The sequence below is a fragment of the Dryobates pubescens genome, chromosome 25, assembly GCF_014839835.1.
Source record: "Dryobates pubescens isolate bDryPub1 chromosome 25, bDryPub1.pri, whole genome shotgun sequence".
NCBI lineage: Eukaryota > Metazoa > Chordata > Aves > Piciformes > Picidae > Dryobates > Dryobates pubescens.
The window spans coordinates 1,799,919-1,816,294 of record NC_071636.1 but is presented as its reverse complement, the minus strand read 5'-3'; the positions used below and the strand labels follow the sequence as shown (position 1 = coordinate 1,816,294).

At 56.5% G+C, this 16,376-nt stretch overlaps 1 protein-coding gene across 1 annotated transcript in view; it reads right to left on the bottom strand.

Annotated features, from left to right (window-relative positions):
- Positions 1–332: 332 nt before the first annotated feature.
- The window catches only part of NOS1 (nitric oxide synthase 1), a 53,392-nt gene continuing 37,348 nt past the window's right edge, over positions 333–16,376 (bottom strand). The window contains exons 16-28 of the mRNA XM_054173198.1: positions 13,119–13,235; positions 12,202–12,376; positions 11,657–11,795; positions 10,637–10,715; positions 9,805–9,998; positions 9,024–9,193; positions 8,573–8,783; positions 7,795–7,882; positions 7,372–7,493; positions 6,411–6,559; positions 5,036–5,230; positions 3,943–4,061; positions 333–2,230 (exon numbers count right to left, since the gene is read on the bottom strand). Of these exons, the coding sequence (XP_054029173.1) occupies positions 2,215–2,230; positions 3,943–4,061; positions 5,036–5,230; positions 6,411–6,559; positions 7,372–7,493; positions 7,795–7,882; positions 8,573–8,783; positions 9,024–9,193; positions 9,805–9,998; positions 10,637–10,715; positions 11,657–11,795; positions 12,202–12,376; positions 13,119–13,235 (1,774 nt within the window). The 3' untranslated portion in view covers positions 333–2,214. The remainder of the gene's footprint in view (positions 2,231–3,942; positions 4,062–5,035; positions 5,231–6,410; positions 6,560–7,371; positions 7,494–7,794; positions 7,883–8,572; positions 8,784–9,023; positions 9,194–9,804; positions 9,999–10,636; positions 10,716–11,656; positions 11,796–12,201; positions 12,377–13,118; positions 13,236–16,376) is intronic.

Genomic DNA, 16,376 nt, shown 5'->3' with positions numbered 1-16,376 from the left:
CCCAGACTGTTCTGTGATTCTGTGACACCTGTCTCCAAAGCCTGCTTTGGTGGCCCTGCCAGCCCAGCCAGCTGCGCTCTGGCCACACTGTGGCAGCAGCCATTCGCAGTTTGCACCACACCAGCTGCTCTGCCGCGATCCAGAAAACCGAGACCAGCATCTCAGATTCTCCCAGTGCCTGGCAACCTTTTCCTCCTGTTTTCTGTGTCGAAGCTGCTTCAAACATCCAGGGAGTCAAAGCTCCAGAAGATGGTCACAGCACAGGGAGACGTGGCCAGCCAAGCAGCAGGGAAGCGCAGGAGGTCCTGGCCGAGGGTGGGGAATCACTGCACAGCCTGGGGCCAGGGGAGCCAGCGTTGCTTGTCCCATGGGCTGGGATAGCAGCAAATGCCCTGCATCCCCTTACTTTGGCTTAAGGCAGCCAATCGTAGTCCTCTGAAAGCGTGCCCAGAGTTGGAGCTCCTGGGCAAACCCTCTGCCCTCACTGGTGCGAATGCTTTACTCCATGCAAGCATCACTTCACAGTTCAGCAGAGCAGGGGCAGGAGGAGAGGATCAGCGGCCACCAGCTTGAAATGTCAACCCTGTATCCTCCAGCAAGAGCTGCAGCCATGCCCTGCTGTCCTCATCCTGGTGGTGAGGGAGGCCAAACCTTTGCCAGGGTGAGGAAGGGAGGAGGAGGAGGGAGGACACACAAGGTCACACAGGCTTTGCCTTGCAGCCAGCTTGTCTCTGCTCAAGGGACTGAGACCTTCCTGTGAGCATGTTAACAGATTGCTTTTGGGGTCAGATTTTTGCAGCAGGGCTGAGGTGTGAGCGTGTCAGGGCTCAGCTCATGCAGCAGCTTTGCAGCAGGTCTCACCTCCCTTCTCACAGGAGGTGTCCTGGCAGACAGCTCGTGCCACGGGCAGGCGGTGCAGAGCCTGCTGAGGGCACTGGCTCGCCACCGAGATGCCACATGCATTGCTCTTGGCAGGCAGCTCACTCCTTGCTGGCACTTTCTGCTCCCAAAGGTGTGGAAGTGGCTGGGGTCTGCTGTCCCAGAACTACTCACAAGGCTGCCCTAAGGTGGAGGTGATGCTTTCTGGGCTTTCAGGAGTCCTTGGTCTGCACACCCTCACCGAGGGCCAGGAGGCTCCACAGCCTTCCAAGTGCTGCCTTCTAAATAAGCTTGGTTACCAGGAGGTCCTTCTTGCAGCTGGGATTGGAGCCACTTCTCTCCCATCCTTGTGACTTTCCAGTCTCTCCTGGGAGAAGGTTCACATGTTCACAGCATGCAAAGCTCTAGGATGCAGCTGGTTCCTCAATCTGTCCCACCAGCATCATGGCTGCAGATCCCATGTCTCTGGTGAAGCCTTCTGAAGGACAGCCTGGCCAAGCAGCAGTCCATTGCCATCCATGAGTTTTCCCCTGGCATACACACCAGCCTGTGCTTGCTCTTCTGTGGGAGGACTTTTGTGCTAGCAGAAGTGGGGACTGAGCAAAAGGAAGAGGCTCGTGGGGAGCAGGGAAGGAGGCAAACAGCACAGAATCCATGACAGATGAACCAGGTGAATCCCACCCTGCAGCTCAAAACAGGCACAGCTGTACCCTGGCTGCCTGGGGATGAACAAAGTTCTTAGGCACGAGGGGACTGCACGTCAGCTGCCCCCCAGCCATGGGCACACACCCAGGTCTGGACAAGTCCAAAGGAAAGCCAGGAAAATGCAAGGATTCAGCCAAGCCCCGAGCTGAGGAAAGGAGGAGCCTGAGCGGAGCGACCCCCGGGTCTGGCCAAGCAACAAGACCTAGCCATTGCCCCTGGCAGCTCTGCTGTCCCCCAGCACACCAGGAAGGCAGGGGATCATAAAGGGGATGATTTCATGCAGCTGCAAAACACTCTCAGGAGAAGGAGGAGAAATGAGAAATTGTGTCAAGAGCCACTGCAGGTTACAAAGCCATTGTACTTCAGTGGGGGAACCCAGGGAAGGGAAAGGAGGGGAAAAGAAATGGCCACAGGACAAGAGCAAGAGAAAGAGGAAGAGAAGGAAATAAAAATCATCATCATCATCATCAGGACACAACAACAGGACGAGAGACAGAGTGCTTTCCATGGGCAGTGCCCCGTGGAAAAGGAGCCACCGTGTCCGTGAGATACAAAACCCAGTGCCCTGCGGCTGGAGCGGGCAGCAGGTGCTGGGACTGGTTTGGCTTCCCCTTGGGGAGGAGGGTCCACTTAGGAGCAGAAAACCCTGCAAGGGAAAGGGGAGAAAGAGTGGCCTTAGAGGGGGCAGCAAGGAGCATCCAAACACCCTGACTAAGGAGTTCCCACGGGACCGTGAGAGGGATTTGCAGGGCCCTTTGCAGCGGTGGGAGGGAGCTGCTGCCTGACCCTTAGCCCTACCTTGAGGTGGCAAACTGAGGCACTCTCGCCACTGCAGACCCCAGAAGGTGTGCTGCAACATTCCTACCAAGGCTCAGGGATGTTGGGAAACCCACTCTGGGTCAGCCTGGCACTACTCAGCACAGCCAGGAGTGCAGGGGAGAGGTTGCACCCCAGGAAAAGGAGCAAGATGCATGCAGCTGCCCGTCCTTTATCCTAAATAATCCTTCTGCTCAGCTGGGGAAAATCCCAGCCTGACAGAGCTGAGCAAATAGCAGGACATGGTAGAGTAGAAACAAACACAGCAAATGTCAAGGTTTTTTTTTACTGCCTTTGGTTGTTTTTACAGCAGTGGAAAGAAAAGTCTCTGGATCTTTGAGGGGAGGTTCAGGCTACATCTAAGGAAGACATTTTTGGTGCTGAAGGCCATGAGACACTGCCCCGGGTTGCCCAGAGATGGGAGAGTTGCCCTCTCTGTTGAACCATTCCAGGTCAGGTTGGTTGTGGCTCTGAGCAACCTGCTCCAGTTGCAGCTGTCCCTGTTGACTGTGGGGGGGTTGGACTGGGTGAGCTTTAAAGGTCCCTTCCAGCCCAGTCTGTGTTTCTATGCTCGTGTAAGCTTTCCTAACCAGATGTGCAGCAACCTGGAGACCTCTCCCACTGTGGGAACCTGCTGCCTACACCCTAGAGCCAGCCAGAACCCCCAAAACCTGGCACTGGAGCTAGGCAGAGCCACTCTTTGCTGTGGGTCCTGCCAAGCTCCCAGCCCATCCGCCACTAGCTTGCTGGCAGGAGAGCAGGGGCAGGCAGCAGGCAGGACCAGGGTTGTGTATCTGGCCTACCCAGCTGCCAGCTGCTGGCTGTCCTGGTGTGAGCTCCTCACTGCTTTCTGCATTTCGAATGCCTTCTGCATTCTCCTTTATGGAGACAGGCTGGGAGAGTTGGGGCTGTTCAGCCTGGAGAAGAGAAGGCTCCAGGGAGACCTTAGAGCAGCCTTCCAGGACCTGAAGAGAGCTACAGGAGAGCTGGGGAGGGACTTTTGACAAAGGTTGGGAGTGACAGGATGAGGAGCAATGGATTGAAGCTTGAAGAGGGCAGATTTAGACTGGAGATTAGGAAGAAATTCTTTGCAGTGAGGGTGGTGAGACACTGGAACAGGTTGCCCAGGGAGGTTGGAGATGCCTCCTTCCTGGAAGTGTTCAAGGTCAGGCTGGATGAGGCCCTGAACAACCTGGGCTAGAGTGGGCAGGGAGGTTGGAGTTAGATGATCTTAAACATCCCTTCCAACCCAAACCATTCTGACTCTGTGACCCTTTTGCTTCACATCTCCATTGGCTGTCAGCTCTGAGCACACCAGTATGGTGGCCAGGGAATGCCAGAGCACTGTCCTGGGCAAGTGACAGTGATCTCAGAGAGCATCCCAGGCAGCAGCCTCTGCCTCCAGTGAAATCCATTGGATTTTTGAACCCACCTGCCTAAGGTAGGACCCCATGGGTGCCCAAGTTCAAGCTCCCTTCCCCATCCTGCACCCTGTGGGCTCGGGAGGCAGCTGCAGGGGTTAAAAGGAGCATCTCAACTCACTCGTCCGTGTCTTTTTTGCTCTCCTCGATGAACGCGATGGACTCGGACCTAAGGCGGTTTGTCACCTCGTAGGTGCGCAGGGTGACTCCGAAGATATCCTCGTGGTACCGGCTGTCATCCTGCGAGAGAGGGGCAAGGGGGAGGCAGGAGCAGTGACCAACACTTGGTGTCGCTGAGGCACCAAAAGCTGTCCGTGGCACGGGGAGGTACCAAACGCACAGCAAACCTCCCGGGATCTGTTGCGAGAGCTCGGGGACAGGCAGGGCAGCGGGGCAGGAGCAAGCAGGAGGCTGTAATGAGCTTCCCAGCGTCGCCAGGGTGAATGAGAGCACCTTCACTGCTGGTAACCCAGGGACTGCCTGGCTGTCAAGGGGACAGGTAGTCCCAGGCCAGCCCAGGAACGAGAGCTTTTGTTTGCCAGCCGACTCTGGGCTACCTCAGCTCCTGACTGGAGCATGGGGGCATGGTTCAGAAGGGGTAGTCCCATAGGAACTGGGCTGAGTTATCTTCCTGAATGGAAGCAGAGCCATTCAGAGCCATTCCTTGAGCCTGTCCCCCAAACTGAGCTCGTTTTGTGCTTCAGCATCTGAAGCAGTGTGTTTGCCCAGGGGCATCATCCAGCCAGAACACTGCAAGGCTGGACCAGACGATCCTTGGGGTCCCTTGCAACCTGGCAAGCTTTGATTCTGTGTGATGTGGGGAGGAGGACCCACACACAAACTGCCCCTTGAGATTGCTGCAGCGATGAAAGGGCAGCAGGGACTCGACAAGGTGAACAGACCCTGCCTGAGCTACCAAGGGTGCCCAAAAGAGCTTGTCCTAGAGCCCAGAGCGGGCTGGGGGTGTGCTGCAGCCTGGAGGAGAGCTCCTGCAAAGCAAGACGCCTTCCCACCTGCAGACCTTTGGAAGATCATGCTTCCAAGCTTCAGCCTGGGTGCAAGCCACAATTCCACCCACCCCCTCCCTCAGCACCCAGGTCCTCTGTGCCGCCTGCTGCGCAGGAGCAGGCAGCAGCAGGCAGCAGGAGCAGGCAGCAGGTGCAGCGCCCGTGGCAGGCGCTGGGGCGCTGCCTGGCGGCGCAGGCTGGCCTCACCCGCAGCTTGCTGATGAAAGCTCCTGCCTCCTCCACCGACAGCTGGCCCTGCTGCCTCACGATGCGCTGGACGGTCTTGAGGACGTCCCCGGCCATGGTCACGTCCCCGCAGACGTAGACGTGGCCTCCCTGCTCCTTCAGAGCTTTGAAGACGGTCTGGGCCAGCTGCTCCTGCAGCACGTCCTGCACGTATTTCTGAGGGGGAGGAGGCGGGAGGGGAGGTCAGAGCCAGCTTCTCGGCCCTGGCCACCCTGCGTGCTCTGGCCGGCCTTTGAAGCGGCAGTGCAGCGTGGCCTCCTCTTTAGGGGAGCAAATCTGCACCCCACAGCACCCACAGCCAGAGGAGAGGCCTGGGGAAAGCAGCAAAGCATCGTTCTGCTCTTGCACCGTCACACCTCCACCATACATCTCGTTGCCAAGTTCACTTGGGTGGCGGTGGGGATTTAGACCAGATGTTTGCTCTGGCTCTTGGCCACTCCACCAGGTGGCATCCCTCCTTGGCCACCTCCTGGGGAGGACAGGCATCTCCCCTCCTCATCTGCCATGGCTGCAGCTCCCCAGGGCAAAGCAGAGCCACGTGGCACACATGCAGAGGGCAAAGGGATGGAGATGTGCCCTGGGAAATGAGCTGCACTGGGAAGGGCATAATCCTGCATCTCAAATCCTGGGTTCAGTTTTGGGCCCCTCACTCCAAGGACATTGAAGTGCTGGAGCAGCTCCAGAGAAGGGTAACAAAGCTGGGGAAGGGTCTGGAGAACAGGGCTGGTGAGGAGCAGCTGAGGGAACCAGGGCTGTTCAGCCTGGAGAAAAGCAGGCTGAGGGAACACCTCATTGCTCTCTACAACTCCCTGGAAGGAGGCTGGAGCCAGGTGGGAGTTGGCCTCTTCTACTAACCAACAAGAGACAGGACAAGAGGAAATGGCCTCAAGTTGAATCAATGAGGTTGGAAAAGACCTCAAAGATCATCAAGTCCAACCTGTCACCCAGCACCTCATGACTACTAAACCATGGCACCAAGTGCCACATCCTATCCCCTCTTGAACACCTCCAGGGGTGGTGACTCCACCACCTCCCTGGGCAGCACATTCCAATGGCTAACAACTCTCTCTGGGAAGAACTTTCTCCTCACCTCAAACCTAAACCTCCCCTGGTGCAGCTTGAGACTGTGTCCTCTTGTTCTGGTGCTGGTTGCCTGGGAGAAGAGACCAACCCCCAGCTGGCTACAACCTCCCTTCAGATATGGTTTATGTAAGCAAAGCACTCGAGGCCATAAGCCACCATGGCTGTGCCAAGGAACCACCATCTCTGTGCTACGCTGGTTGGCCACAGCCACCCCCGGCTGCACAGCAGGACCAGAGCAGTGCCCACCACACACCTTTGGTTTGTCTGGTTCCCGGGAGTAGGCTGTGTAGAGCTCTCTGAAGACCCCTTGGGTTTTGGCAAAGAGAGTCTCCTCTCGGTAGATGTGGTCGATCCTGGACTGCCGGCAGCCAAACACCAGCACCATGGGACAAGGCTTCAGGCCTGGGGGAGAGAGGAGAGAAGCAGTTAGCCTGAGGAGCACTGGTGCTCTGTTTCTGCAAGCCACCTCCCACCCTGATCTGCCAGCAGCCCCAGCAACCTGCACTAAAGGGCCAGGAGCCTTCTCAAGCCAACCTGGGAAGGAGGGCACACCAGTAAGGAGGAGGTAAAGCACTGCCTGGCCTGGGGTCATATGGCAACTTAACCCTCCCCTGGCACAATTTCAGGCTGTTTCTCTTCCTTCTATCACCTGAGACCAGGGAGAAGAGACCAAGCCTCACCTCACTGCAACCTCCTTCCAGGGAGTTGTGGAGAGCAATGAGATCTCCCCTCAGCCTTCCAAGCTGAACAGCCCCAGTTCCCTCAGCTGCTCCTCACCAGCCCTATTCTCCAGACCCTTCCCCAGCTTTGTTACCCTTCTCTACAGCTGCTCCAGCACTTCAATGTCCTTGGGGTGAGGGGCCCAACACTGAACCCAGGATTCAAGATGCAGGATGCCTCACCAGTGCTGAGTACAGGGGCACTGCACTGATCTTAGAGGTCTTCCAGTCTTAATGATTCTGTGATTAAATGGCCTCTAAAAGCCAGCAGCAGCACTGTGGTGCTGCTGTAAAACCCCACACCGTTTTACAGGAGGATTCCCATGGATATTGTTAAGGAGGCTTGGGCTGACCTTCAAGCCTGCACTTGGAACAGTTGCTGCTTCCAGAGTCCCATTGCCTCTGCTAAGGCAGCCCAGAGAGCCCAGCCCCACCAGCCCAGGGTTCCCAAGCACTGCTAGAGATGAGGAAGAGGAGGCAGAAGCTTGGCCCCACCTTTGTGCTGGATTTCAAAGAGCCGCTGCTGCCAGAAGCTCCGGAAAGGGGCGATGCCGGTGCCGGGGCCGATGAGGATGCAGGGCACCTGGGGGTCCTGGGGCAGGTGGAACCCAGGGGCACTGCACACAGCAGAGACACCAGTTAAACCCAAGCATGATGCTCCTTCCCTCACCCCTGCCCTCAGCAAGCTGAGACAACACCCAGAGAGCAGGGGAAGGGGTGCAAAGCGAGGTGAAATCCCAGACAGCGACATTTTAGCACAGAAGAACTGCCCCCAAGAGGGACCTGGCTGCTCCCAAACCCAGCCCTGTTTTCTTTTCACCCTTAGTGCTCTGCAGGCAAGAACTGAGGGCAAGAAGCTCATCCTGCAGCGGGGCTCACTTCATCTTTTTCACTCCCTGCCTTGCATGGACCACTTACCCTCTTACAAAACAGGGCACTACTTCGTCGGTCTGTATCCGGTTGAGCCAAGAGGAGCAGACTCCGTGGTGGATTGGTCCTTCTCCATCTAGGGCAGGAAGGAAGCAGGTCTCTACTTGGCACACCAGCCAGCTTCCCAGTTGCCTGCCTTTCTGAAATCATCCCTGCTACACCCCACATGGACACCTGACGGAAACATTTAGTACCTCTCCATCCATTCCCCATGAACTTGGCAGAAGTTTGGCACTTGGCTCCTTCTGTGGAGCTCCCCAAGTTCACCCAGGACCCAGCCCTGGGATAGCTGCACCTCCACAATGCTTAGAAAGTACCCAGTTTCTCTTTGGTCCTTTTTTGGGGGGGGCATAAGCAGCTTTGTGCCACGGTCCTTACAGATACAAGCCTGCCATGGCAACTCCAGATGAATGGGCAATGTCTTTCCCTGTATCCTACCTGCTGCAGGAGTGATGGGGCTGGGGCTGTCTACACCCCAATCAGAACTTCTTGGACACACCAGTGCTTGCACAAGTACAGAATCTGATCAGAGATCTGACCATGTGGACTTTGGTGTGGGCAAACAAGTTCACACATGAAGCTTGGAGCCCCCATGGCTGCTGTGTGACTCAGACCTGGCACCTTTGATGGGTGGCCATTCTCCATAAGGTGGGACAGCAGTGCCATGGCTTGAAGGACTCTAGCCACTGCAATCTCTACCAGAGACCTTGTGGTGATGCCCATGTGCCAGTGCCTGTCTCCACTGCCACCTGCACGAGCGTGGTACCTCTTGTGCGATAGGAGACCACCGCCACGGTGAGGTGGACCTCGCCTGGGTACATCTCTGGGGAGGAGCTGATGGAGTAGTAGCGTGGTTGGAGGAGGGGGAGCTGTGTGAGCAGCAGTGTGGAGGGCATCTGCACTGAGGGGAACTCCTCCAGCACCTCCACGATGGTGGGGTTCTTGGACCACTTCCATTCCTCATACTCCTGCAAGCCCTGCAGCCAGGAAAAGAGCAAGGGAGGGAGAAGGGAGCTGCAGCACTGACCTCTTCCAAGCCAAGTGCCCCTACCAGCATCCAGGCAGGCCCATGGCAAAGCTGGGGGTGGGTGGGAGTGAAGGCAGGCAGGAGGAGCCCTGTTGTCACAGCCTAACCACAGTGTGGGATGAGAATGCCCTGGGCTTGTGGTTGTCCCCGGGGCTTTAAGGAGCTTGGGGCTTGAAGTAGGAGGCTTTACCTTGCTAAGGACCTGTAGGCATTTCTTCTCCTTGTCACTGGTGGCCAACAAAGCAAACTGCTGCAGCAGCAGGGGCGTGGGAGGGGTGGTGATGTCCAAATAGTATTTAAAAGCCTGGAAGATGGTGCACGGTGGGACACGATTCTCATCTGTCCAGTTACTGATGACACCTGCCAGGAGCACAAGCATGTGATCAGCTGAGCATGGGAGCCATGGTGGACAAATCCTTGCTTTCATTGCCCCCTTATCAGCTCTGAGACAGTGAATAATGATGGGCTGGAGAGAAGAGCCAAGCAGATCTCCTCCTGCTACAAGTGAGGTGCTGTGCAATGAGCACAAATACGAGCCCTTGGTCGCCTGAGGTTCACACTGTTTTCCATCTCCTGTCACATGGCAGTAGGGTATCAGACTGATCCCTGAAATACAGTGTTGGGATGGTCCACCAAGATCCCTTCTCTCTTCTTTCCAGCCCTAGACATTGCTCCTGACACGAAAATCCAAACACTTTGAATTGTTCTGAAGAAGATGGAAACTTCCTCTCCTCAGGGGTCCTGCTCAGCCCTCAAACCCATGCTCTGCACCCCAAATGCAGATGAGCAATGGCTCTGGGCAGGAGAAGTTTGAAGGAGCTGCTCCAAATCCAGGCAAATGCAGCAGTGAGATGGGAAATGATTTCTCCTGGGGGTCACCCACTTCCCCAAGGAGCTTACAAGAAGTGCTACAAGGAATGGGTGAGAGAGAGAGAGAGAGGCCCCTTCTACATCAAGGGAGCCTCAATTACCTAGAGCTGTGTTCCTCTCCTCCAGGAGCTCCACCTTCACCAGCTGGTTGGCTGGAGGAGCATCTTCAAGCCTGTCAATGAGGGCATTGACCAAGTCTTCGTGGTTCCCTGGAAACACACCCAAGTGGTCCCCGGGCAGGTACTGCAGCTCCTGGTGTCCGTTGGTGTTGAGGCGCAGGAAAATGGTCAAGCGGCTACAGGGGAAGCAGAAAGAGCAGGATGTGGTTTGGGGGAGTCCTCAGGGAGCTGCTGGCTGTGTTGGCCACCAGTGGCATGTCCAAGTCCCCCCCACCCCTCAGCTCTTGCTGAGCATTGCTCAGATCCCCTCTGGGGCTGCTCTTCTGCAGGCTCAACAGCCCCAGGGCTCTCAGCCTTTCCTCCTCACATTACTGCTCCAGGCCCCTCAGCATCTTCTCAGCCTCCACTGGACTCTCTCCAGCAGTTCCCTGTCTCTCTTGAACCAGGGAGTCCAGAACTGGACCTGGGGCTCCAGATGTGGCCCCACTAGAGCAGGGTAGAGGGGGAGGAGGACCTCCTTCCACCTGCTGGTCACTCTTCCATGCACCCCAAGAGACCATTGTCCTTCTTGGCCACGAGGGCACATTTCTGGCTCATGGGGAACTTGTCCCCCAGCACTCCCAGGTCCTTCTCTGCAGAGCTGCTTTCCAGCAGGTCCCCCCTCACCTGTACTCCTTTCACTGAGTTCATCCAGATTCAACCTCAGCCATAATTCCCAGGAAGATGGCATCCCTGGGACATTCAGGGGTCAAGAGCTAATTGCAGTACTGCATGCAGGGATGCTCAGGGGCCCCAGGAGAGCTGCACCTCCTACCTGGACTTAGGACTCTGCAGGTTCTGGCGTGTGATGAGCCGAGCTGCATAAACACGCTTCTTGTGGATGCTGTACAGCCCTGGGGAGGAGAAGGCACAGTGAGGGAATGCAGCAGAGCATGGCCAAGGCTTCTGCCTTCTGCAGGGCTGTTGGACACCATTGTGCCTTCAGCCCTTCAGAGCAGAGCTGGCTGGCACCAAGGGCAGCGAGCTGGGCTCACTGTGGGCTCAGCCACCCTCCTGCCTCCACCTGCAGTGCTCCAGCGAGCCTGGGGGGGATCAGAAAGCCCAGCGGGGGAACCAAACAGGTCTCTCTTTTGTTAGGTGATAGAGAAGGACTCCAAAGCCTCTCTCACGAGGTGCAGGGACGTGCCCTCTCGGGCAGGCACGTTCCTCTGGCTGCCACCACCATCTGGCTGGTAGCTAAGTGCCTGACCGTGGGCAGAGCGGGGGCAGGGCGGCAGAGCCTCAGCTGCAGGAGCCGTGCTGCGGGGCCAGGTGTCGCCGGGCAGGACCTGCCGGTGCACCGCGACGCTCGGCCGAGCCACGCTGGGACACAGCCAGCTTGGAAAGCTCCCAGCTTTCCAGCTCTTTGCTTCCCAAAACGGGGTCAGGAGGAGGGAGATCAGATCAGATCCCAACATCTCTGGCGGGGACCAACCTGAGAGCATCACAAACTGCTCCTCTCCGGTGTATGATGGAGAGGAAAGGCAAGGATGAAAGGATAGGAATGGAACAAAGGAAAAGGAAGGAGGCTTGGTCCCTGTCATAGATTCACAGAATGGTTTGGGTTGGAAGGCACCTTCAAGACCATCCAGTTTCAACCCCTCTGCCATAGACAGGGACACCTCCCACCAGCCCAGGTTGCTCAAGGCCTCATCCATCCCTTGAACACCTCCAGAGAGGGGGCATCTACAGCCTCCCTGAGTTACCTGTTCTAGTGTCTCACCATTGCCCCCACTTGTCTTCTCTTCCACCTGCCCCATGCCCACAGCCCTTTGAGGGGACCCCCTCTTTATACCTTGTGTGAGCTCTGGGGCTTCAGCCACGTAGGTGAGGCGGAACTTGCTCCGCTTCCAGCTCCGGTCGTTGCTGATGAGGGAGTTGTTTGCTTTCTCGATGTTGACGTCGTCCCCCACGCAGAACACATCACACGCTGCCTGCAGCACACACCAGGCTCTCAGGCATCTCCCTGCTGCCCCTGAGCTTTCTGGCCGAGCCCCATGGCCCTCCTTGTCCCACCCCACCTCAGCCAGTGCATGGAGAGGCAGCCCACAAGTGTCTCAGGCTGCGTCGGTGACCGTGGGCACGCCTTGAGGTGCTGTCCTTCCACAGGCCTCTGGCACGATGCAGGAATTCAACAGGGTGCACACCCTGTGGCAGCTGGCACAAACCAAACCCCCAGAATGTGGAGAGCCTCTTTATTGTGGACCAAGGGCAGGGCCAGCTGCCCCAGCACCGTGAAGGAGAGGCTGGGCTTTGATCAAGCTCTAAGCAGCAGCTTTGTTCTGTGCCCCTGTCCTCCTTGCCCCTGCTCCTCCCTGGAGCACAAGGGAAGAGGGTTACCTTGAAGACCTTCTTGGCCCAGGTCCTGAAGGACTCCTCTTGGCCACAGAGCTCATCTCCTTCTCCCATGCGGAGGATCCGCTCTCCACCCAGCTCCTCCAGGAGGGTGTCCACTGCCCGGGCAAAGGCGCAGAAGTGGGGGTAAGCACGGGACCCCAGCCCAAACACAGAGAACCTGTGGAGGCATGGCACAGCTGTGACTGCAGAGCTGGGGGGCACGCTGACACCTCCCTCTCCTACACCACCATGGCCAACACAAGCATGAGGCAGCATGGAGGGATCTGCATACTGCAGACTTACACCGTGGTTCATGGTTGTGGTAGGAGAAAGGGACTCTGTGCAGCACCAGCTCCTGTGCTGCTCCTTCGTAGATACATGGAAGGGTTTGGGTTGGAAGAGACCACAAAGATCATCCTGTTCCAACCCCTCTGCCATGGGCAGGGACACTTTCTCCTAGACCAGGTTGCTCAAGGCTTCATCCAGCCTGGCCTTGAACACCTCTATGGAGGGGGCATCCACAGCCTCCCTGGGCAGCCTGTGCCAGTGTCTCTTCATCTCATTAGAAAGAATTTCTTCCTAATCTCCAGTCTCAATCTGCCCTTCTCAAGCTTCAATCCATTGCCCTTTCTCCTATCACCATAAGCCTCTATAAAGAATCCCTCCCCAGCTCTCCTGTTTCCCCTTTCAGGTACTGGAAGGCTGCTCTAAGGTCTCTCCAGAGCCTTCTCCAGGTTGAACAACCCCAACTCCCTCAGCCTGTCCCCCTATGGGGGAGGTTCTCATCCCTCTGATCATCTTCAAGGCCTCCTCTGGACTCTCCAGCAGTCCCTCTTGTGCTGGGGGTAGCAGAACTGGAGGTAAGGCTCCAGCAGAACTTCTGCAGCAGGAACTTGCTGCTTCCAGACCATCCTCTTTACCTGACATTAGCCAGGGGCCCTGTGCTTTCAAAGTTGTCCCGGGAGTCAGGGCCATCGCTGGAGGACTTCCGTGCGTCCGAGTAAGAGGAGACGCTGTTGAAACGCACCTTGTAGCTCCTGTGAACAGCAACAGCACCCAGCTGGTGACACTGTCAACACACATCAGTGTGGTTCTCACCTGGCTGTGAGCTCAGAGGGGACCAGATTGTGGGGGAGTCGAAACCAGCGGTTCAGTATTCCATGAGCAGGCACCATGGTCACAGAATCATACAATGGTTCGGGTTGGAAGGGATCTCAAAGATCATCCACTTCCAACCTCCCTGCCATGGGCAGGGAAACCTTCCACTGACCCAGGTTGCTGAAGACCTCATCCAACTTAGCCTTGAGCACCTCCAGGGAAGGGGCATCCACAACCTCCCTGGGCAATCTGTTCCAGAGTCTCACCACCCTGAAGAATTTCTTCCTACTCTCCAGTCTCAATCTGCCCTCCTCAAGCTTCAATCCATTGTCCCTCCTCCAGCCCTTCTCAAAGGGAGCTGTCCAGTAGCTCCTTTCAGGTACTGGAAAGCTGCCCTAAGGTCTCTCTGGAGCCTTCTCTTCTCCAGGCTGAACAGCCCCAACTCTCAGCCTGTCCCCATAAGGGAAGTGCTCCATCCCTCTGATGATCCTTGTAGCCTCCTCTGGACCTGCTCCCACAGTTCCATGCCCTTCTGTGCTGGGGGCCCCAGAGCTCAACACAGTACTGCAGGTGGGAGCAGAGCACAGGAGCAGAATCACCTCCCTTGTCCTTCTGGCCACATGGTCCATGGCTAGAGATGAGAAATTTGCTCTCTCCCAGAGTTAAGCCATAGCAGCTCATGTGTTGCATCTTCCCTAGCTGGGCTTGGTCTGCTCCAGGCTGTCCTCCAGTTACCTCCCAGTGGGGTGACCCAGACGTCAGCCACCACATTGTCCCCAGTGGTGGCAGAGCTGGGATGACCTTTGGCATTCACCTGTCCTCCCCTGGCTGCACACAAGGTCGGGTGCATGTCTAAAGAGATATTCTGAAGGGTTTTTTTATTCATAGGAAGGAAAAAAAGAGAGCAGAGGGGGTGAGGAGGGGGGAAAGGGGAGCGGAGGGGAAAAAGTCTGACGAGAGCAGAAGTATTTCTGAATTGAAGCATCTCCAGAAATTGCTCTACACAAGAGTTTCTAAATATACTGCCAGAGCAATGAAGCTGTGGTGTGTGCATGAGTCACAGCAGACCTCCTGCACCCAGCATGCCACACAGAGGAGACAACCCCTGAGCAAAGTAACTCCAGGGTCACACAGCCCTGTGCTCCACCTCTGCTCCAGAGCCTCCTCCCTGCCGCCCAGGCCTCTTGTGCTCTTCTGCTTCACTCCAGCTGGATGAAGCCACTTCCTTCTCTACTGCCCCTGGGCCATGCCCACTGGTTTGGAGGGGCATGAAATCCAGATTCCCCACTTGGGTGCTGGGCCCAAGGTCAGGGCACCAGCAGCTCTCGTGAGAAGACCATGCCCTTGTGGCAGGGGGTGACTGTGGAAGGCTGGGCTGCACTGGAACAGCAAGTCCTTAAACATGGAAGGCAGACAAATGCCTCTGAAAACCCTTGGAAAGCCCTTGCTGTAGGAAGGAACCCTGTGCTGCACAAGGAACCAAATATAACAACCACAGCAAAACCTCAGGGCTGTGGTTGGAAAGCCACAGCTGCAGCTCTCTGGCAGGCTCCTCAAGACACAGTGGCTCAGAGAGGCTGCCAACCCCCATCCCAGGGGATCTCATCCACCCTCAGCATCCTCTGGTGGACATGGAACTGGGACCTCATGGAGTGTATGAGCAGGAGCTGCTCTCTCCAGCCCTTCCCTGCAGACACCAGGCTGACTCTGCTGCTCTTCCCCAGATGGCCTCCTCCAGGCTGCCTTTTCTCACCAGAAAAGCTTTTTTCAGGCTTAACGTCAGCATCTCTTCCTATCATCCAGAGCCATGACCTCTTGGCCTGTCCTGGGGGGGCCCATGGCAAGCAATTCATTGCCTCCACCTCTGCAGGCACCTTTTCCTTTTGAAGTCTGCTACCACACCGCCTTTCTGTCTCCTCCTCTTCAGATAAAATAGCTCTCACCCTTTTGATCTGCCCTTGCAGGTCACTGTCTCCAGTGCTCTGACCACTTCTGCTGTCAGGTAACCAAGCCACAGGCTGTCCTGGCTCTCAGAAACTTCTGCCAACCCCTTAAATTACATTTTGAGGGGACTGGGCCAGCCAGCACCGAGCTCAGGTCCTGGCTCGCCATGAAGGGGCACCTCCACCCCCAACCCAAAGATCTCTGTGGTGAGAACCACGCACTGAACACCCCTTTCTCTGTCCAGATACCTCCAGGGCAGCCTGCCCATCCCATTTTGTCAGCTGTCCCCATTAAGGCATGAGGCCAGCAGAAATCTTAATGGTGTTTTGGCTTGTGAGCTCTGTGGGGCTCCCTCAGACGACTTGGCTGCACAGCAAGGAGACCACTTCGGGGCTGCCACGAGGTACAAATCAGTCCCTGCTGTGCCCAGTGGGTTTGGCATCGCTCTGCAGCCCCACCAGTGCTGCTGGAGCAGAGGCAGGGTGGTGAAATCACACTGGAGCACTGGGCAGGGCCAATTCTTCCTTAATTAAAGAGCAGCCTTCTGCCAGTGCAACCGGCGCTGCGCCGACTCAGGGGAGACTCCAGAGCAGAGCAGCAACCCAGTTAAGCAAAACTGATTGTTCTTAAGAGCTAAAATAAGAGAGAGCCCCAAATGATTAACACTTTGATGGCTGCCCTCGTTTCCCAGCCTCTGGGACGTGCACCAGAACGCTCAAGGCTCATCTTCAGCGGTGGGGGACCTTCTGCAATCCCAGAGCCTGTCTTCAAGGTTGCAGGCTCACTGTCACAAACATCACAGCCAGAATTTCTAACAGCTCCTGTTTTCCCTAGAAATGTTTTTCACACCATGCAAGTAGTTAAATGTGGTGCTCGAGCCCTTCCCCCACCTGCATCCACACAGCCAGCAGCTCCCTGCTACCTCCAGGTCTTACTGTTCTGGTGTGTCCTGGACAGCTCCTCTCAGATTTGAGGATTTTGGGGGGGGATTCCTGCCATAATTTGATGTTGGTGTTTGTTTGCTTGTTTGTTTTCCCCACCAGTGCCTGCCTCCTACAGCTGAAGAGAGAAGCTTTCAAATGCCAGCCCATGGAATTACAAGCTGGAGTTCACAGGCATGCTCGACTCAGTGCTTC